The 23,411-nt window shown below is 38.7% G+C and overlaps 2 protein-coding genes across 7 annotated transcripts in view; one reads left to right on the top strand and one right to left on the bottom strand.

The window, feature by feature from the left end:
- Positions 1–23,411, top strand: part of LOC105208363 (putative leucine-rich repeat-containing protein DDB_G0290503) — a 78,369-nt gene that overhangs the window by 10,670 nt on the left and 44,288 nt on the right. For 5 of the 6 annotated variants that reach the window (XM_011178127.3, XM_054225449.1, XM_011178126.3 and 2 more), the window contains exons 2-5: positions 224–1,549; positions 1,620–1,866; positions 4,687–4,800; positions 5,354–5,644. In XM_011178127.3, coding sequence (XP_011176429.2) covers positions 765–1,549; positions 1,620–1,866; positions 4,687–4,800; positions 5,354–5,644 — 1,437 coding nt within the window. In that variant the 5' untranslated portion in view covers positions 224–764. The remainder of the gene's footprint in view (positions 1–223; positions 1,550–1,619; positions 1,867–4,686; positions 4,801–5,353; positions 5,645–23,411) is intronic. The other variant, XM_029037700.2, reaches the window with a different exon arrangement.
- On the bottom strand, positions 1,619–4,062 carry LOC105208362 (uncharacterized). Its single transcript, XM_011178125.3, has 2 exons — positions 3,713–4,062; positions 1,619–3,625 (listed from the first exon to the last, which is right to left on the bottom strand). The coding sequence occupies exons 1-2, from the start codon at positions 3,964–3,966 to the stop codon at positions 2,023–2,025; spliced, it is 1,857 nt and encodes a 618-aa protein (XP_011176427.2). The 5' UTR covers positions 3,967–4,062; the 3' UTR covers positions 1,619–2,022.

Here is a 23,411-nt window from a genome sequence, read left to right on the forward strand (position 1 = left end):
ATCGCACTGCTTATAATGTTGCATATTTTTAGGCGGATAAGAAATGAGCATCAAATAAACACCATCAAACTACCTCTGTCTTATCCTGCATTCATGAATCTAAATTCACAAATAGCCGTTTTCGATAGTGATGCAAACATACATTTCGTTAACTTTATTTATTTAACCAACATTTTATAAACATATATGTACATTTCTATTGAACATCATTTCTTTATTGCAGATAAAACGAGTTTAAGGAATCCCACGAAGTGCCATTTAGAATTGTAAGCGGATAATTGAAAGATATCGCCAATCTGAGACCAAAGAATCTGAGTCCATACAGCGTAAATACAAAGATAGTAAAAGAAGAATCGGAAAGAGCTGTTAGGCTGAAAATTCTTTTTTATATTAAAGAGGAAGAAGCAGACAATAACTTGAAGCACCAAGAAACCTGCGAAGCATTTGATTAATATTTATATATTTAATATAAAAATAACTAGCTCCACTGTGAGATAGAAGCACTTGCATTCTCACCCTCTTATTGAGGAGAAAAAATATACACACTATTGATATTTGTATGCACTGCATCGTCAAATTGCTAATTTGGAGATTTGATCGCTTGAATAGAAGCAGCAGTAATCTAATTAAAACCAAAATAAATAAGGAGAACCTTTCGTATGGTCGGACTTACCACAATTTTAGAATTTAGTAGACATAATTGTATACAAAAGTAGTTTCGAAATTCATACATATCACGAATTGTATTCTTGTATGAATTAAATATGGCAGATAAACATATAAAAACGACCTCTAGCAGCGTGTTAGATGAAAAGAACGACAGAAAACAAGCTACAAATACGTTAGCGACGTCCCAGTTGCCCGGCGACGTCGCCTGCGGTAGCGCGCATCCCAGAAATGTGCAAATCCTTACGAAGTTGGCCAATACTTTGAGCGAAAGCTCCCAACTGGTCAAGCAACGACAACAGAAATACAAAGAGCTGAGCTCCAAATTGGGGGGAGCGGACGCACCACAGCTCATAGGCTACACCCAAGATTGTGACGATGGCAGCGCCGGCGAGTGGCAGGAAGTGAAGAATAAGCTGAAGCGCAAGAAGAAGCTATCCACTTCATTGACATCCGTAAGCGACTCGGTAAATCAGGAGAAGCGCACCCGTATAGAGGGGATTCAACTGAATTGTCGTGGCAAGTTACATATCACCGAGCTACCGACGTCAGTACCACAATCAGCCACACGCAGTTATGTCAGCGCTGGGGTGGCACAGCGCGCCGAACGCTGGGGTGGGGCGAAATCGTCCCCCACAACCACGAACAGTTCGACACATAAACAGATGAACACTAACAGTGCTGCGACGACGCAGGCGGCGAGTCCGACCACGGCTGTCGGAGCCACAGGTATATCAGTGCCACCACCGCGTCTCAAACGGAAGCTGCAGGAAAATGTGCAGACTATACAAAAGCTAAATGCGCTCACCGAGCAGCTGAGGCTGGAGATCAATGAACTGAAGTCGAGCTTAACAACTGAGCGTGGCGCTGTTCGTGTATTGCGGTAAGTATATACATAACGATGGTGGATCACAGTTGTTGCTAAATATTCCTTGATATTTGGGTAATTGCAGTGCACAAAATGAATCAGAGACGAGAAAATGGAAAAATGAAGTCAAGAGACTACAAAATTCCCTAGAGATCTTGAAAAAGAACAGCACTTTGCCGCTGATCGGTGCCAAGAAAGCGACAGACGCAACCAATGAAAACATACCAAATACTTCCATAGCTGGCAATACAACCAACTATGAAGTGCAAAGACTGACAAATGAAGTTATCGCGCTGAAAGAAGCGAATAGAGCCTTAGAAGAGAAGAAAATGGTAAGTGAAAGCCAAAGATTGCATGATTTCTCCACTAAACTGCATGAATTGTTGAATTTTGTTCTATTTGTTATCGTCTTCTGTGGTTCCTTTGTTAATACGCATAAATGCTTACAGAGATTTGCATATTTGTCCTTCCGTGGTACAAGCACTCTTCTAGTATAAGCTGTTAAAAATGTGTTTTAAATGTGGTAGGCGAAATTTTTCCCACAAAAATGTTATTGTTGCTATTGTGAGTCCAACGAATAGTATGCCAAACGCTGTCTGAAAATGTCCCAATTTAAGTACGACTGGGTCGTCGTCATTCCTCAAGTTGCGGATTCTTCTCTTTCCCGACTCCAAGAAGGCCGCATTCATGAGACTTTCCCAATGGAGATTGTAGCCAAACTCGTGCGAACTCCGAATTAATCTGTTGATGAAACCCAAATAAGGTGATCCATAAGGCACGATGTAGACGGCATGAAAAGGAACCAAGCAAGCAGACATCACATGGAATAAGGGCCGACCCCGAAAGGAGTGAATGCGAGCGTTCGCATAAAAGGCAGCAAAGTGATATTTCTGCACATAGGCGTACGAGAGGTTGTTCTTTTTTATTCCAGCCAAAACTTCTTCGTCGGGTACAACAACTATTTTACGTTTAATAATGGCCTCGTACGGATCACTGGCATTCAGAAAAAGATCTAAATGTTTCTTATATCTTACGTATGCTAACAAATCATATGGTGACTCAGCTAAATCCTTCAAGGTGTTCACATCCTCAAGGTATGTTCGAAACACAAGACTGCTCGTGAGATTGCCTTTAAATGTATTACAAATCAACATACCGTAGAATAGCCAGAAAAATAGGAAAATGCGCAAGGGAGTCCGTGTGGGTATACGTGTCAAGGGCATCGTTAGTGTGGTGGCGTACAGTTGAAGTAGATCGAACTCCGATTTGTTTAGTCGTAGATGCACCATATTACAAAAGACGTAGGCGAGCGGAATCGACAGCAAGATTGTCAGCCAAACGGGAACTGTGAACGAACGAAATAAATTCCAAAATGTCGTCGCTATCTTCGCCTTCGGTACCAAAGCGCATAGACTATCCCGACTGTGAACGAATGTGTATTCGGCTTCTCTGGAGAAAGTTGGCGCCGCCAGAAAACGTATATTAAATGCCACATCGTCTAATTCCTGAGCGATTTCTTTGAAACAAATATCTGCCTTCAGCGTGAAGTTACCGAACCTGCTAACGCGGCGTATAATGCGCGTGGCATTCAATCTTTCCGCAATGAATTGCGACATGAGAGCGTCACTACCAATTAGCGTCTGGTCATCCTTGGGATTTGTGAAAATGGCGCGCACCTCGTCGTGATACATGCACACACGTAAAGGTCGGCCGCCCATATTCGGCAAGTTCTTGGGAAAGAGATCTTCCATACTTGGAAATCGCTGGTTGTCCAGTTGAATATTTATAAGAAACTCATCGGCGAACGGACTGTATCTGTAGACTTGCAGCACATTGTCTCGTTTGAACATGATCACAATGTTGAGAAACCAAATTTGCCAAAAGATCGTGAATGTGCGACGCAACCAACTCTCTGTCACGGTATCTGAATTCATAATGAGCATGATAATATGGGAGAGGTGCTTAGTTGCGGACTTTTTACGAAGAATACCCAGGTCGACCCGTTGTGAAGCGTCGTGAAATATCATTACCAAATACAGAAGTATTCCGTCGTTTTTGATAAGCTCCAGCGGCGCGGTTTTCACACGATTCCTAATTGAAATAAATGCCAAAATAGTTTATAATTGACCCTTGGGCAATATAATAAAAATTAATGAATATCATTATTTTAATGCGCACCTTAAGGTAATGTACGAAGTACCGCAATCACTTAGATACCGCAATATATCACCCGAATAACCGGAAGAGGTACCGTTCTCGAAGTAGACATAGACTACTTTCGTTTGGAAACTACATAAAATCTGGCTCGCACTCTCAATAAGCGTAATATTGGCCACATCATTCGTTGGCTGATAGTTTTCTACCCACGCCGTTGCCCCCAGCCTCCAGAGGGCGGAGATGCCGAAGAGAGAGTACCAAAGCGAAAGTGTCATCGCGTCTGGACGAGCGTAAATATGCGAAACAACTGTTGGCACTCAGTTGGTGGTCAATTCTTTTTATAGATGGATGGAACACAGCTGGCCGATAGGAAAGCGCATTAGTGGAATATTTTCACAAATACAAAGGCACAAACACGAAAGCGGGCGTACAATGCATTTGGCTTATGGAATTGACGACAGCTAATGCCATGATTAATTTCATTAATGTAATCCATTTATTGTGCATTTGACAGTTGACGGAGCTATTATTTATTTTAGAGCCATTGTTGCAACAATGGCAGGCGTACTATACTTCCAGCCCCGAGTATAGAATATCTAAATATTCGTAACTGGGCTGGATGGCAAATATTGTGGCATGCAACAGTGTGTTACTTAACATTAATTAAAGGGTGGAATATAGAAGGTTGAGCAAACCAAATAACATTTATTTGTATCCAGATAATTAATGTTTATGTGTTCGAATAATAGTTGTAAAATGTTAGACTTTAATTTTTACTCTACAATTTACGCGCGCCATCTAACCTGCATGAATTATATTTAAGCGCAGCTCCCTCGTTTTCTCGTTGCTTTTATTACTCGAATCGTTCGTATGAACTGCTTCAATGTCAACTAACATTTGTTCCTCATCTGCCCGTGTTGTTTATGTTCGCGCCTCAATATTTCACGCACAAGGCAAGCAATTATTGACCCTTTAAACATCGCTGATACTTACAGATCAATGGCGACGCTGATAGACGTAAAGCAGCTGATATGCGCACATTGAAAGACACCTACGAAATCCGATTGACTCAATTAACAAAATCTGCCAAAACTGAAATTTCACGTCTGGTAAGTCAAAATGAAATGCCATAAAAAGAGCGAGTTCCCATTCAGATGTACTATGTTTAAGTAAACATTGTAGTTTCCATAACTAGATGAACTAGAAATATCCATAATGCGATTGATTAGGGCGATCACTTCTTTATTCTCTAATATAATTAATCCCATAATATAACTGGTAGTAGTTTTCTGATCCAAGATGGAACGGGTTTGAAGGACCAAATTAACCTTAGGCGTTGGCGGTGTGTGGTACATACCTGGTTGGTTTCCTCCCGTCGTTTTAAGCGTGGGATGTTAGGCCTGCCTTGCTTCCCGCGCGATTTCACGATTACAACAGTTTATAGAGTAACTGTAAAGTTAGCCATTACATCTTTGATGTCAAAAAACTATATCGTTGGATCAGTCATGAGTTTTTACAATTGGCATTTGGCAATTGGCGAGTTTCGAAAAAAATTAAAATGGGTTGACATAAGCAAACATTTACATATTTTCAATTCAATTTCCTTCTTTTTCTTGTTTTGTAAACTCTTTCTTAAATGCTCTTTAATGTTTAATATTTCAGCTGGAGGAAATAAAAACCAAAGAACGTAATATAGGGCAACTTAAAAAAGAAATACAAACACTTCAGATACGGCCGCAGAGCCAGACTGAAGTGAAGAGCAGAAATGCAACGAACAATACACAAACAACGAATAAAACGACGAAACCAAAGAGAAATAATAATAACAATAAAATGAAAACCAAATCTATAAAAAATAGTTTAAACGAAACTAATGCTTCCGCTTCCGCTTTGACGAAAAAGTCGGAGGACAGTAAGGATACAACCAGAGGAGAGGCTCAACATCCAAATGAGGTGAGTGCAAAATATGTTTTTATTCTTGCTGTAAATTAGTTATTCCTTGATTTTCTGAAATATAATATATGTACACTTAGAGCGAGGGTGAATCATATCATAATGGCTCAATTATGATTATTCAATTATTATATCCAAATATATGTACATACACATATATGAAGATCTAGCACTTGGAGATTCTCTTTAATGCAGCGAATGTGAAATGGTGAAAGTTATATATATATCGTTTAGTCAACAAAATATAGAAGAGAGAGATTAAGAAATGACCATTCGCATGTTAATCAAACGGAATAACCTTTTCAAACGAAGTGCTAGTTTCTGCTTCCAGATATTTTTAGAATTTAAATGTGTCAACTGGTGAACCTGAAGCGAATCTAATCATAATCACTCTAATTTACATAAATTCGTGTTTCTGCGATAATCCTCTGTTGCCAATATTCCGTTACACTTGGCACATTATAAATATCATAACTGTTGATAAAGATATTGTTTGCCCAAAATAGTTTGTTTTGGAATCGCGAATATATTGTCGCAATGATACTGTCTAATTATATATGCAATTGAAACAATGCATCATGTGCGCTTTGGCTACACTATAGTGAGATCTGCGCTCAGAACAGTTCTCTTGCCGTCTGATAAATTGTACAAGTATGTAGACATGTAGGGTCCAGTTGCAGGATATAAAACTCAAGAAAAGGCTAAAAATTAAAGGCTTTATGGATCTGACGACATTTCAGTAATATTGGACGCTTCGCTTAGAAGTTACAAACCTACATACAAACCTAAATATGTATACGTATATATGTACTTATTTCTTATTTATATACGTAATAACAAAGACAAATACAATACACGGTGTATTTGTAGTTTTTTGATGGCGGGAACGGAAATGACAGAGGCGTTAAATTTGAACAAACACAAAAGTATTGTTTATGATGTCTTTTAAGTATAAATAATATGTATATAAACATATGTCCATATGTATACTATATGAATTAACTTTGTCGTTTTTAAATTTAAATATAATTAAAAAATTCTAAATAATAATCCATGCAAGGAATCGATGTAAAAGCTAGGTTCCGGAAAATTCCATAATATCTAATAACACATCCAAGACTTCCGAGTTAAATAATTTTAATAACTAGGAAAAATTACTGGAGTATCAATGAGAACTTCTCGTCAAATGTTTGTTGTCACGCAGATATTCAAGAACAACAACAATAATAAACTACATACATACATATGCACATTGTAGATCGATGTCCGTATTTGTACGGTTTTTTGTTTACACATTGTCCAAAATCAGAAAAAGAACACAATCGGGGAACACTGACCTAACAAAAGGTGACGAAGCAGATAATTACAAGCCAAGCATAAAATGTCGTACAACAATTGAGAGGAGGCGAAAGGTAAATCAATGGCCAAATTGAGCATGTGTCCGCTTGCGTACACGGTGACAATCCAAAAGATCAAAAACTATTGAGAGTTTTGTATTTGTATTTACTGAATGAACACACGACAAACGCTCTACCCGGTGGTACACATAACCAATCGGCATACAAAGGCATACAAAGCGCAGGCGATCGAGTTGCTGGCAGCGAGAAGTGGCCACAGCAGAGAACTTATAACAAATTATGCTCTGGTCAGAGTGCTGCGTTTTAAGCCAAGTTTTTGAAGAAGTTGCGACCACTGAAAATAATCAATGAATCCCGTGTGAATGTAGCACGGACTATGTCAAAATGACCGTTTTGCGGGACTTTCAATATCAAAATCCCAATTGAATTGTTTTGCTGGTAAACCCTCTCGCATCGAACTTGTCGCATCAAACATGTTTTATGCTCGAACTGATAAAAAAGCCGGTTTCCCACATTGCATATTGCACTTTGACGAGTTTGCCTCGTTTATTAACTTGACGAGACAGCCGAAGACTGAGAGACCCAAATCAAGTGTAAACTCAATATGAGCCACGGTTAGTGCTGCAGGTAGCTGCGGTAGACTGCGGAAGACTTAAAAAGAGGAAGAAGAAATAGTGAAATAAAAGAGAGAAACACGTTTGAGCCACCGTCCACCCGCCGCAGTTACCCGTCATCCACCAGTCAGCGCTCTCATTGGCGGCAAGCGGCCCCTGCTCAGGTTGCGTTGCCGCGGCGCGTCAGTTGTGTTCGAGAGATGTTCAGGTGCGCATGCTTGAACGGATACGTGTGCTTTAATTAATAATACTAACTGTATTTAAACGGCATATTTAAATAGTGAATAGATAAATGAAGTGATTAATAAGTACTAAAGTGATAATAAATAAAAAAATAACAAAATATTTGACTTTATTGAAAGTGAAATGAGCTAAACAAGTTTTGTACTAATTGAAGAAGTATTGTGAATCATAAATAAATAAAGAGGAAAAGTTGACAAGCTGCAAAAATTGATGAATAACTAAAACCACTTCAGTGAAATTAATTGCATTTACATCTATGTATGTACATATAATATTTAAACAATTTGTGTGTGTGTATGTGTTTTGTAATTTAATACTAGGCAAGCCTAATGCAAGGTTCACTTGGCCAGGTTATCAACGAAGCCAGCAAAACGGTGGAACTAATGAAGTTTACAAACAAACATAAACAAAGCAGAAAATAAGAAGTGAAAACAAATAAAGTCACTCGGTGCTTAAATAATGCCAAACAGCGAAATAGGAAGAAAACAATGCAACCCCTTTCTTTAAGTGACTTCGTTTTCCTCGTTTCTGCTGCCCGCTGTCTCGAATATGTGTACCCTTGTATGTCTCACTGCCTTTCTGTTCATTGGTGCCAATATGTGCAATTGTTGTTCTTGCTGTTCTTCTTCGCACCTGTAACTCGACACCCACAAACCCATTTCGCTGCGTCTCCACAGCTCAGGGCACAACTGGCGGCAAGTTCGCTGAAATCGGCCAAACACCGTTTGTCGGGCTTCATAAGAAGCAAATGGATAATGAACACAAAAATGGGTTTAATTTTTCCGATTTAACAGTGGCGTCTACTTAATGTATGTACATATGTACAAGTACAACAGTACAAAATGCAATTCATATGATTATACTCTTCTTGTATCTCTCCATTTCTCACGCCTGCATCGTGTCATTCCTTTTTGTTTACCAAAGGAGCCTCTTGTGTAGAATTTATGCTTTCCTGTGTTTGAAGCACCTGACCTTTTGTAGAGTTCAATGTGCATGGCACTTGTGTGTTCCGATTTGCTTGTGCGCTCCCATTGAAATTCAGTGCGTGTATTTCCTCTCCCACGTTCCTTTCGTACGTACAGGCTGTGCAGGATCAGCAAGCGTACACACACCCGAGCACTTATTAAGAGTTTGAGAGTATGTAAACAGTGAAATCAAGGGAGTTGCAACATCAGAAACGTAAAATTTCGAAATATGATTTCCGTTTTGAACGTGTGCGCCCGTTTCTTATAGCATATTTCTAGAAATGAAGATTCATTTTCATTAAGCACAAAATTAAAAAATGAGAATTTTGTTTCGTTGAATATGACGAAGAAGATTATTTGGTTCAGAAGTGTGAAACATGAGAAGCCCTCACTATAGTCATTTGCAAGCCTCTCCCATCTGAAGGAAGAGTCGTTGATTTTCACTCTCGCATCTCCGAATCAAATGCGTCATATCTATTTTCCAAGCAATTGCCAATATTAATTAGCATTTGGCAAATGCGATACATTAGTCACTCCACCGGTGTACTACAAGCATGCAAAGTTGTGCGCACAGTCTGAATCGGTGTATGAATGGAATTAGCAAATCCATAATTAAGTGTGAGAACTTGTTACTAAAGGCCTCTGCCAAGGTGCTTTGTAGAGACTCCCCTTTTGGGCGCGCTAAAGCGAGCAGATGTGCCAGTCTTGCGAAACGAGAACTCGAATGAATCTATTTTCGATGCTAGCTTTCTCCATCTATATTTACAAATAATTATTTTCACTCACTCAGCATTTGTAAGAGAGTGGTGGGAGCGTGATTCATACTGAGCTCCGAATCTTTGCTTATAGATCGGACTTCTAACCGTTGCTCCGCTGAAGGGCCTCGTTGTTCACAAAGTTTGATTCCATTAACACCTGGACGCTTTAGATGCGGTTGCGCTGACATCATTAAATTGACTTTCCATTTATGTGTGCGTATGTTGGACATACATACATACTTTTTAATTAAGTCAACATTTAAATTAAGGTTATGGTTGGAAATTTGCATTCATATGCTGCTTAATAAAATTTACGATTACGTAATTGAGTTTTCATTTCCAAACTCAGCCTTACTCGATTCTAACCTGTACGATATTCAAATATTGTCAATAAAAGATTCTGTCAAATGCAAATTGGATAGTATGTGGGAGCGGCAGCGGTGCGTGAAGTGACTGCCGGCAATCCCAACAATAATAACAAATAGACGGTTGTGTTTTTACTTAGTTGTCGCAAAAATGAAAAATGATTCCAAAATTACATACATACATAGTATTTCCTTTATAACTATGCAACTCATATAATATTCGCCAGCTGTGATTACTATGCAAAACAATTGGCCAAAATAAAATAAATACACGTTTTGGGACTGATGCGTGATGAATGACGCTTTTGCTTTCAATCGGCCATTGTTTGTTTTTGTTAAACAGAATTTGCGTTTTTATGTTTCTGAATTCCCCTCAGATGATTTGTTATCCATAAATACTATGATTACACTTATTTGAGTGTTTTGAGTGCTTCGAGTGGCAGCCGGAAGGAACGCACATAAGCGCGTACACTTTCCGAAGTGGCTACAAGTTACTGTGAACTAATTTCATATGTAAATATGAATACATACATATATTCGCAAGAATATCGGCAGTAGTTCGAAATGGTTAGATAGTTCACAAAGCGAGAGTGTGGGAGTCTGCTTGAGCCTTGTCAATGTTGGCTTGCCAGCTTATTAATACTGGGATGAAAACTGTTGTTTAATACTTTTTGCTACCCAAATGTAATCAGAGTAAGATATTTTCAAATAAAAATATCAAGAGTATTGCAAATAAAGTACATATTTCTATTCTGCTTCGAGCGATGACCTCATATTAATATTTTTTATATATAAAATTAGATTTGTTGTTTAATTACAATAAAATATAGATCGTTTACATACTCGTATATACATAAATAAGTTATGATAACACACGCATGTACACACACACACACATACACCTCACGGCATTTAAGATAGACATTGCCATATATGTATGTATGTACTTAATTGCAAAAAAAAATAAATATTATTGAAGGCAAGAACAACACGATATCTCCGCTACGGCGCTAATTCACCGGTGCGATGAAAAAAATGTACTGAAACAAAAAACAGTGTAAAGTGAAACAAATCGAGTGCGAAATCTGTATGTGTGAACAGAATCGAATAACAACCTCAACTAGACCAATAATCGCAGCAACTAAGTAAGTAAAAAGCAGCAGTACAACTAACCTGCACTTAGAAAAACCTTGTAAAAATCCACGATTCCAAAGAGTAAAATGTTTTTGCGAGAAAAACGCAACAGATGAAATATACGCACCCAATGAGGTCAGAGAAAAGCATTTAAGTTGTTAATGATATGTGAAAAGTGAGTGTGTGGCAAGTGATACATATGTATACATATGTAATTATTGGCGTTTGTATGTATGTGAATATGCGTTTGTGTCTGCCTGTGTGTGATTATTAATAGGGGTGCATCGTAGTCTCTGCCGCGCAGCCATAGAAAGTCAAATGAATAATATTGAACGCCTTTGGGTTATTTGTTTTTAGCAAAAATTCGCTGCGTTCCTAAAAGAACGCTGCAAATGTCTCACTGCACACAAACATACTTACTTGGAAGCATACGCACAGCTTTGCATGTGGCTGTGTATTCTCCGACTCGCACTTGCATCTCTCTCTGCACTTAACACTAAATTTATAACAGCACTTACAGCTAACTGCACAAAAACAGAAACAAAAAAAAAACAAAAGCAAAAAATATCACAAGAGCAACGGCGTGAACGCTGTCACCAATAGTCTCACTGTCATTAACACTAACAACAACTAGAAACAGATTGGGTGCATCTGCAGCGCCATCAACTCTTCAGTCTTCACTTTGCATAAGTCCTAAAAAACGCACGAACTTGCATGTAAATTGTTGTCAACAAAGTCATCATCTTCAACACTCTTGTCATCAATAATAACAACAACAACAACGACGACAACAACAACAAATGTCAATGTAAATGTGTTGAGCAGTGCAGGTGCAGTGCAGCGATTGCAGATAGCAGCAAAGATGGCCACAAAAGGTATCCACTCTTCGGCTGAATTTATTAGATGAGACTCAATTTATATTGTTTTCGCCTTTTCTGGCTTTGAAATGAGCGAACGCATTTTGTTCCGCTGGATCTGGAGCATATCGTAGTCTCAGCGATTTCACTTGTGCTGCGCCGCTGTCTTTTTGTGCCCCGCAAAAATGTTGTACTTACACATGGACCTGGATGACCGCCGGTCGGATATCAAGGTGAGTGGAAGCACTACATATTATTCACTTTGCTTTCCCATGGAGCTGAATTGGTGATGGACACATATACATGCAAATACTAACCGTCTTCGGAAGAACTGCAAAATTCCGGTAAATTCTCCCATTCCATCTAACATCTACAATTAATACTAACAAATGTACAAAACAAAGTTCGAAAATTATAAAATTAACCAGTCGGTGGTGGTTTTGGTTAGGTTTTTGTATAAATATTGGCATACTCACGGGCATTAAAGAGACATGGTTAATTGCCGTTACTTTTGTGGCGTTACATTAACAAATCACCTTCGGTAAGCAAAAACAATAAGTTTACCAGAGAAAAGTGGCCAACACCTTAAAGGCATAAACTTTCATTTTCTTCATTGCCGAGCTGTGTGGCCATTAAAAACAGCAAATTAACCAGCCAAAATCGCATCGATAAAATAAAAAATAAATAAAAGATGCAAAAACAAACACACACACATTTGTATAAGTGTAGATTGCATGTATGTATATTACAAGCTCATAATGTCAAAAGGCCAGGCGTAACCGAAGTGTATATATATATGTATTTACAAAAGAGTTTTGTGAATAGACCTACGAGTAGTAAAATTCAGTTTTTTAGTACAAATATGTGCGCAGGTGTGTGGGGCATATCAATCAGCAAAAGTGCCGAAAATGTCTTAACAAAAATAGCTAGATGGCCACAGAAAGGGAAAGAGTACAAAAAATTATGCAAATCAGCAAAGCTACTCGCATATGGTAGCAACAACAAAGAGTTACTGACCAAATACGGAATAAAAAATGCAATATTTTATAGATGTTATGAGTATATAAACCTGTATGTATGTATGTATCTATGTTTGTTTGTGTGGACAATCTCATCTTTGATGAAGCAAGTAGAAGCATTGATTGACAATGAGGAGAATCAGACGTCTACATATATATTGAATGAATCCATTATCACTGTACATTTCATACAAGAAAGCTTCTCAGAATATTCCTTAGCTATATGTACTCAGCTTGCCGGCAGTGTTTATTGTCAACAGACAGTTTTGACCCGCTTTTCTCGGACCAATTGCGATTATAAATGCTGAGCAAGCGAGAAGTCGACAATTTTATTGCTAATTTGACAATTACATATGTATGTCCGCGTATATTAAAACACTCAATAAGTGTCTAATTGTGCAATAGAGTGTTGTTTGTTTATCAGTAGTTTGTCCACAAATGTTGTTGTTAATTTCGCTATTTCTTTCTCAATGCAGCACTGAATTGGCCCAAATGCTGCTTAACCCACAATTGGCCAACAAGATGTAGCTGTAAAGTGTTCATGTGTAAAAGTAAATAAACATGAAACTCTCAAAAAATCAAACAATACTCACACATACATACGTATGTAGATCAAAGCGCAACGGTCAACGCGCATGCGCAACACTTAATTCATATTCGCTTTTATTGTGTGTTGGCTACCTTTGTCATAATTTACACATACATACGTATTTCTTGCGGTTGTTAATGTGAAAATATTTTGATTCACCAGCCAATAAATTCCAAATGTACATCTGTGCTCTAACGGCTAACTGTAATCTAACCTAAAAAGTCACAAAAACCCAACAAACAATTGCTTATTCACTCTATTGAATAAGTTATTCAAGCAATCATTTATTCAATTATAACAATAACTATGGAGAAGATATTTATAAATATCTGCACGATGATTTTTCTTATATCGAATACTTATTCGCTCTCCAATACTACTACACTACTGTACATACTGCTTATATAATAAAACCTCTGCGGAACTTAGATCATTGCAAGCGTTTTGTAATTCCTTAAACCCAGCACGAGAGTCCATAACCGTTCGTAACTCTTTTGTATATTTCTGGTTGCTCATTGTTGTTATTTTTTTTGCTATGTTTTTATTTATTGCTCAGCTTGTGATTGAATCTGTTAGATGGTCTTCTGATATATTTGTTCTAGTATTAAGTGGAATTTATATTCTTGAAACCAAAGCTCTGCCTCATGTCCAAAGTCTATTAACGCCTAGGATTTCTTGATACAAGGTTTACACAATTTATGCTTACTTTGGACCTGGATACGAGGCGAAAAGCATTAAAGTATCGCCGCCTTCATTCAGTATTACTCAAAATATGCTAAATTTTTTCGATAACTGTGCTTTTCATACAAAAAAAATTATCAGATTTCTCAAAGCTATATTTCTCCAAGCGCTATTGGCAGACAATTGAAACTTTCCTTCAAGTCGCTTCTTGGCGGCTGCCTAATTGAACTAACAGAAGTGTCGAGATAAGTGCGCAGACATTCATATGCCACAATTACTCTCCAGCCAGACTCAAGTGCACTTTCATTGTTGTTGCTCTCATTCATACTTAAGTAAGAGTATGTATGTATAACCGTCGCTATTCGCGCATGCGCACTGCTAAATCCCGAACGCTAGAGACGTGCCTTAAACTTTCCTTTTCCAAAGCGTTGCAGCGGCGAGTGTAATGCATTTTTCGTAATAGATTTTCTAGTGTTTTTGTTGCTTTCGTTTTCATGTGTCACAATCGAAAAACTTATGCGCACGCATACACTTATGGTTTCACCACAAGTGCATATATTCCTGCATACATATATACATACACACATGTGTCTGTATTTATGATGCTGCTTATGCGCCAAGCTCTTTCCATTGCAATTAAGTGTGACGCCGCGACTTGCAGTGCTTGGTGGCATCTTCGCTGGCGCGACGGCACACCAGCCAACGCACACTGGACGGCTGGGTGTGAGCGCATAACATTTCGCTTTCATCATTTACAAATTTCAACAAAGCATAAGTGCAAACAAAAAGTGTGAGGAAAAGTGGAAATTATTATCACGCACTCCACGTACAACAACAATGGGGAATAAGAAATATTAATAAATAATTATAACATCAACAATCCCAAGCGCTAGGCTGTCGCTATAAACGATCGCGGATTGCAGCGTATGAGTCAAGCATAAATGCCCGTTTGATGAGATTGAAAATGACCGCAAGCCCAATGGTTACGACGCAGCAATGTTTTGTTGCAAGTGCTGCACACTTGTTACAACTGTTGCAAGCTCAGCAATGCTGTCACCTGGAATTCGGTTTTTGCAATCGCTTTTGCCGCGGCCTGCACGATTAATCCATTCCAGCGCTTCGCTCATACCTTTTGATGAATGGATCTTCGAAGATGTGTGAATTCAATGTGCGAACAAGTCAGCACACACACACTTATATATGTATTTACATATGTATGTGTGCATGTGTGAATGCAACCATGAATGTTGACTTTGTAAACGCTTTCGATTTCGAGGGGATTAAAAGACAATCGCCTGGGATTATTTGTTGAAACGCCACAGACTTCACGGGGACAAAAAAAGTGAAATTATGAAATGCACATTCATACAGTTATGCGCGTGTGTGTGTGTGAATGTCGGTTGACAGAGCGCTTCAAATGTGATTGAATCTATGCGATTTCATGAAAAGAGTAGTATGAACAATTATAATATATTTTCTCAACTTTGAAATGCGTTTCCCTCACAAATTTCACTTTTGCTTTCTCCGCTGCAGTTTCAGCATGCTCCAATGAAATGTCAGTTGCTTTAGAATGTCGGCTTTTCCAACAGTGGTATTGATGCGGTGACATCTCGATAATGAACCCACAACCAATACATCGCGCGGATTTGGCACTCAAGGCTACGATTTTCAATTAATTTCGCACAAATTTCTTGTGCATTTCACAACGACCAATTTTCGCATTGCTTAAGGTCCGGACTTTTGTAATTTTTGCTTAAATGTTTTCTCATATTTAAATTAAAGCACGCAAATGTGTTTTGCGTTTTAATTAGTTTTAAAAACTTTGCTTCCTTTTTCGTATAATGGGATTCCAAGTTTTCAATTGTTTTCGATTTGCGGAGGTTTCCCAAATATGTGCTGGTCGGGGCTTTGACACTGGCGCAATTCACTTTGGGCCGATGATTAATACAAATACGAAGTAGAATATGTGCAAGCAACATATCTACACATTTTACATATCGACAATTATTTATTACATAGGTACATTAAACGCGGGGCAAATTAAATTCATACACTCTCGATTTTTGGCCTTCCTGTCATGTTTATATACAGTCGACTCTCGTTAATTCAAACCTGCAATAATTCGAACCTCCCTATGATTCAAAGTTATCACGAGTTCCCTACAAAATCTCTTTATATTTCGAACTAAATCAATACATTTTCATATACTTGGTAATTCGAACGAAAAAATCATTGCTATTTAACAAAACGACGCGTTAATTCGAACTCATCAGCGTCCAACACTCGACAATTCAAAGTTGCAGAGAGAAGAGGCGGAAAGATTGTAAGTATGGTTAGTGTGACTATTTGACGCACACACTTCTGACGAATTGGTTTGTTTAGTTATTCAGTTACTGTTACTTTTTCGTTGGTATGCAGTTTAAAGTTAGCGTTAGTTATGAGTCCTAGAAAGTATAAATGTTTGACGATTGCGGTGTGAGTTTTTCTGATGAAAAAAGTTATTGAGCAGTGTGAGCAGCAGAATTGTGATTTAAAGTATAACAAAGTTCTTTCGAAAGATTAATTAATTCACATTACCAATTGGCAGTGTGGAATGGACACACTAACCACCTTGGTGAGGTTCGAGGCCTATCTAAAACCTCTGCCGTACTTTGGGTCCGGCACCCGGTTGCAATGCAACTCCACATTGAGTGACAAAGATCACTCTCCCCGCATTCGGGTATGTATGTACACGAATGTACCTCTTAATTCTTGTCATTTTTATATTAATAAATAAAAATTAACCAACACTTAATAATTCGAAGTTTTATTTATTTTCTCTCACAAATTTCGAACCATTTGATATTTCAAACACTCGATAATTCGTAATATTTCAAGAGTCCCTCGAGTTTCGAATTAACGAGAGTCGACTGTATTCATATTTTGTTATTGTTTAGTAATTGGATAAAATAAATACCTCAACTCCATCCGTCCAAAAAGTAAGTGCAAGTCAAGAAATAGTTTCTAAATTTAGATCAAGTGGGAAGTTTACGCTCGTCTCTTACTCAAAATATTCGGTGTGGGGAATTCTGACACCTGCGAGTTGGTATTTACTGCTTAGGTACCACATTCAGTCAAACTAACCTAATTGATTAGCTATGGAAAGCCACATTGCAACGCCAGAAGAACACAAGGTCGAGTTATAAATTGAAATGCATGGAATGAGAGTGTTTAAATTTGAATGATTTGCTTATTGGAAACCACTGACACTTATTAAGCTGGCATTACATTTTACAATATTAAGATACATTTTTCCCTTTCCCCTCTCTTATTCAATTTATGCATTTAATTTAATTTTATTCATTTTATTATTAATTCTAAACTGAGCTCGTTAATAAAGCATTTCGGAATTTATACTGTGTTTAGCAGCTGGGGAACAAAAGTGGCGCGTCGTGGGTTATTGCCCTTTAAACAAAAGAAAACTCAGCAGTTTTTGACTAATCCACGGCACATAGTAGTCGTGTGCAGAGCTTTTTCGTAAAGATAGTTGCACTTGACCTGCAAAAGTGTCTCGCTGCCTCCTGTTTGGTGTGCCGACTGACGAAATTCATAACTTTGACACACAAAAAGCTTCGCGTATCTTTTGGAGCTGAGCACAATCGAGTTACAAAGCGTCGAACTGTTTAAAACAGAACTTGTTTTCACTTGCTTTTTTGAATTCTTGCCCCGCACTTTGGGTTTGCAGTATACCTCATAGTAACAGCTAAAGGCACCAACACAGCACACAGCACACACCATAAAGTCTCACATGAAATGCAAAGTGTACGAATAAAAATACTTAGCACCTTTCTGTCTAAACTTTTGAGCTTGGCTTTGGTTTTCGGCCGCTGCGACCAACAACAAAACAGGGAAAGTCGCCATTACACACATTCTCTTTGATATTTAGCAGTTCTGATATTTAATGGTTTTTGAAAATAATGCTAAATTTGTGACTTTGGGATCCCGAAGAAATATTTTAGGCAGCGGTCTATAAAATAGCGCTTATTGATTTCATTCGAGAATTTAACGCAAATGATTATTGAAATTATTCCAATCGATTAGATTCTTGCGAAAAGACTGCTAAATATTAAATTGGATATTAATCCTGAATTTTCACACAGTATTTTTTTGGTCCACGAAAAACTGTCTTCGTGTGTAAATTTTGCCGATATTTAGTATCGAATGATGTTTGGATATCTAAGTCAATATGCAAACGAATAATCTGTTTAGCGCGACATATATTGCCTTCGGTTGCATTTGGCTGCGCGAACTGAGGGGGTGAGAGTAGGCAGCGCTGCGGGCTTACATCATTGCTGTCGCAGTGCTCTGTGCTGTTTCTTGCTGCTAGGTCTCCACGTTTGTCAATGCAAATTTATGTGACAAGTTGCAGGGGCCGTCGTGGTGGCAATCGCCAATGGCTCGGCGTTTAGAGGTTCAATACTCGATTTTGTCTGGTCAGCGTTGCGCCGAATGGTACGGTTCCACCGCGGCTTTGCTGGCTATCGCTGTGGTTAATTTGAATCGAGCGAGCAGCGTGTGAAACAGTTAGCCGATATGCGCATAAATAGAAGCATGTGTGCGCGTGCGCGCCTGTTGTTGCTTTGGCGAAGTGGTTACACGACCGGCCGCTGTTTGCCGGTTTGGCATTTCGTAATGCGGGGCACGCATATGCGTCAATTGGAAATCCGTAATTCGTAATGCGGCTATGACTTTTCCACGTGATCGCACAAGACGCACATAAACCGCATACACGCATCGCCGCATTGTGTGTGCGCGTGTGAGTGCGCCGTACAATTTATTCAAATTAGTTGCCAGCCATTAGCGGCACAAATGCAATTCGCTACAATTTAGGCGGCTTGAAGCCAACAAAAGCAACAACAACTGTAATAATATCTACATTAGGCCTCGCCATAGGCCAGGTTTTGCTGTCAAAGCACGCGTTCGTTGACAACCGATGCCGTGGGAGTCTGAGCCGTTACCGGTGCATTGTTGCATTGCGTGTATCTATCTACAATGTGCTTGCGTGTGTGTATAGCTGTGTCTTGATAAATGAGTTGTTGTGCCACTAACGCGATCTTGATTTTCTCGTTGTTATACTCGTCGTATTGTTCGCTGTTGTTGCTGAAAAGTGTGACTTAATATATGCAAAGTAGATAGCCTATTTCAGAGTCTGATGCGATAAGCTGGTTGTTCGGTGATTGGTGCATTCGGGCGGCCGCGATTATGTCAGTTGTCAAACCGTTTGTTTAGTGGCATTTTGTAACTCCAACAAATACAAAAACACCTACTTGTGCCTGCATAGTCTGATATATACCGATTTCGACGTGTCTCTGCACACAAAAAGCTACAGTTAATAACCGTGGGCCCAGACAAATGATTTCCAACGATGACAGAAAGGCTGAAATATTTATGTTGAATCTATGTATATAGATATATGTAAAAACATTGTAAGTTATGATTAGATAAATATGCACTGACAACTAAAAATTAATTCCTTTCACACTCACTCTCACATCCGCCCCTCTCGCCTCTCACTCACTCACTCACCAAACCGAAAAGGCAACCAAATTGCTGTGCGATTGTTCCGCAACCATGAGGCCAGATCTGCTCCTAACGAATTCGCGAAAGTATGCCCCGACATAGCATGCTACTATATAGTATGCCATATGTATGTGTGTATGTATGTGTGTATATAAATAACTACTTTTAACAGTAATTACACAGTTTACGAGCGTGTTGCACGTTGCTCTCCAAGCTTGGCGGCGGCTTGCGTGCATGGCACCTGTAGAAATGTGCTTACGACTGTTTATACTTTAATACACACGCATATATGTATGAACATGTGTGTTAGCAGGTATTTGTAGGCTTATGTAAAGGCTATTGTACGTGCGAGTAAGTGTTTGAGAGATTGCAATTTTATGCAAATAACATTTGAATTTTATGGCAAACTTAAAAACAGCAATTGTCTGGCTCCTTGAAATCGAAGTGCGTACAAAGAAACAAATGCAAATAGCTCAACCTCCCATATGTGTGTGCATATGTATGTACATATATCTGTACCAAAGCTTGCGAACGTACAGTGGCAATTCGATATATTGAACACTTCTTTATTCGAAAACTCTCAAAACAGCTTTATGAAATTTTAAATTTTGGGGGCAGAGGTGCTGAGCGGGAGAAGTTACATTTTGTAAGCGACTAAGGGTTTTATTTGTTTCTTTTTTATCGTTCCTTAAATTTTCCTAATGAATATGGAAATACATAAATTTAGTATTCAATATATGTATATATCTGAGTTTGCTGAGCAACACGCCGAAGCGTTCGTTGAGTCTTTACTTTACCCTTGAATTAGCATATTTATGTGCAAATTTCAAATATGGCATTTATTTTTATTTAATGACGTCGCGAAAGTGATTGTTTCCTTTCAGTTTCAACTGCGGTTGTCTTTACTTTTTCCCCATTTGCCGTAATCTTCGTAATTTCCTTTCAAATTGGTTGTGAAGAAATGTCTTTCGTAATATCGTGGAAGTGCATGGGAAATGTACACAGAATACATACTTCAGTTTTTTACATACGAACGCATACACTTACCTTATATAAAGGACATACACACATACATATATAGTCTTAAATACTAAGATAATTTCAAGAAAAGACAGGCCGCTTCTTACATGTAATAACCGCAATATCTCATTCTCATGTAATATGGAAGGGAATTAATTGATATTCTTTTATGGAGAAATCGGTTTTTTATATTACATAATTATTATTTTTACATACTTATTGTTTGGCGTACATATGTATGTATGTATATTTTGTATGAGACCCGAATTATGCAATTTGTTTATTTTGCAAAAATTTAGATTTTGCTTAGTTGATGGGCCAACTGTCAAGTCTCTCGCAGGCGGCAAGCGAAGTTGTCGACCTGCAACTCAACAGATTTACCAGCGCTTCAGTCCAAGTCCGTTCGGTCGCTGTACGAATGCGAGACTCAAAGTCGCCATTAAAGCAACAACAACAACAATAACAAATTGATAGCCGATGCGCAAGTTCAACAGTGAAGCGTGCGAACGCCGCACTGGCTGCAACGTACCGCGCGGCCAAGCACTTTGCTTTATTGCTGCCGCAGTGAGCCTGAGTTACATTGTTGCGCAGATTTATTGACATTGCCCGGCGAAATTGCATCAGCCTTGATTATTTTCGGCGCAACTTGGCGCGCGCCGCTCTTCCCTCCAGCGCTGCTAGTGCCGTTGGTGTTGTTGTAGCTTTTTTGCAATATTTCTCTCTTTTTTTCAATGTTTTATTTATTTTGCTTTTGGTTGTATTTCTCCACATGTCTACTTTATTGGTGGCACACAAAACGAACGAAAAGTAAAAGTTGCAACGCTTGGTTGCAAGCTGCAAATGCGAGCTATCGCTTGCTGCTTCGATTTGTAGACGTTGTCGTAAGATGGTAAGCTGGCAATTATATATAATTGCAGTGGCGACTGATGCAGCGGTTCAAAAGTTACCTAGAAGAGACGGCAATAAAAACGAAACGAAACGAGCAAATCATTATTGTTGTTGTGACGAAGAAAGAAATGCGCGCAGATAAGTCAAAGGCTAGAATTAATGCAATACTTTCGCTGCAAATGCTTTTGCTGGTAATTGAAAGTGAAAATAATTATGAGATGCATTTGATGGCGAGCGCTCAAATCGTTGAACTGCGATATTAAGCCGTGGCCCATACTCCGTTAACTTAACGTACTTCATTTATTTACCTTTCAAATTGACAAACATACATACATACATACTGATGTGTTAGATATGGACATATCACGAGTATATGCAATTTTGTTTTATTGCTATTAATTTTTGGACTGTTTGCAAAATATAAAATTCACAGCGCGTTGGCGCAGCTCGATGACGAGGCCGACAAGTTCTGCTCAGACCTTTGTGTGAGACTTTGCCGCCGACAACTTTTAAAATTCACTTCGCTCGCTGGTATTTTGGTGATTTGAATATTTGCCCACTCTGGTCTTTTCAGTGGAAACGAGTTTTCAAACGCGTCAGCCCAAGCAACGGGACTTAACCGATTGGTTGCGAATTTCCGATGGGGTCTCTTTTTCTATCGTTTCGTTATGACTAATTGCTTGCAAGCATAAATTTCAGTTAATTCCAATTATTTTGTTTACTTTACCATCATCATTATTTCTGGTGCCTCTTTTCATCGGTTTCTATTTTAGATTTGAGAAATAAACGCGCATGCACTTTACCTTTGATTTGCATGAGTTCGCCTATGACGATGACTGGTTGTTTGTGTTTTGCTGCTTCACACCAATCGCACATGCCTACACGCGCGGGCCCGGGGAGGACGCTATTGAATATTGTCTGATGGATACGCGTGTGTTTCTGCGCATGCGCACAACTCGTAGTGCGTGACCGTGCGTTTTTTATTTTCAAATGTCAAATTCGAACATCCACAAACACACATAAATATGTACACAGCCATGCATACTAAATACTACACATGTTAATAATAATTTCACATTTCATTTTTGTGTATGATTTGCCTGGTGCCTGGTCATTTGTTTATAAGTTATCGCTTTTGTATGCACTTGTATTTCGCTGCTTTACAACTAAATTGGGCGCGGTTTCGACAAAGCGGTGGATGATTAGTCGCAAATGCGCGTGCAACCCCTTTTCCACGAGCTCGCTGGAATCGCGCCCGCCAGGTGCCGCGGTGTTTTCGTGTGCGTCTGCATTACGCAAGACAACATGTGGTCAACGCCGTGCGGTGTCTGCCCTTTGGCCAATAATTGATGTGAATTGCCATCAAGTGGCTTTCGGTATGTGCCGTAACACATATCGTCTATATGTATGTGTTTACTTTGTGGCTTAATTGTGAATTTCGTATTTTGCCGCAGGCCGAAATTGTTGAAAATTGCAAAAAATTATCATTAATTTATGCAAAAAAGGAAAAACTGTGCGTTTGGTATGGAGTTTGCTCTTAATTGTTGCCAACTTGTCAAAGCGTCAAAACGTCAAGTATGGGTATCTTGGTAGACATTGGCGTAAAAGTACGACGACTTATTGAAAAAGTAGCTGCGCCAGAGTACTATAGTACAGTAGTACTCAGATATAGAGTACACATATTTACACTTCTTTCTTTATTTATTTTTGGTATTTT

The sequence above is a fragment of the Zeugodacus cucurbitae genome, chromosome 2 (assembly GCF_028554725.1).
Source record: "Zeugodacus cucurbitae isolate PBARC_wt_2022May chromosome 2, idZeuCucr1.2, whole genome shotgun sequence".
Lineage (NCBI taxonomy): Eukaryota > Metazoa > Arthropoda > Insecta > Diptera > Tephritidae > Zeugodacus > Zeugodacus cucurbitae.

Coding starts and splice junctions, on each gene's coding strand:
- LOC105208362 (XM_011178125.3), bottom strand. CDS start 3,966: ATGACACTTTCGCTTTGGTACTCTCTCTTCGGCATCTCCGCCCTCTGG. Junction 3,626..3,712: donor ACTTCGTACATTACCTTAAG/GTGCGCATTAAA, acceptor TATTTCAATTAG/GAATCGTGTGAAAACCGCGC.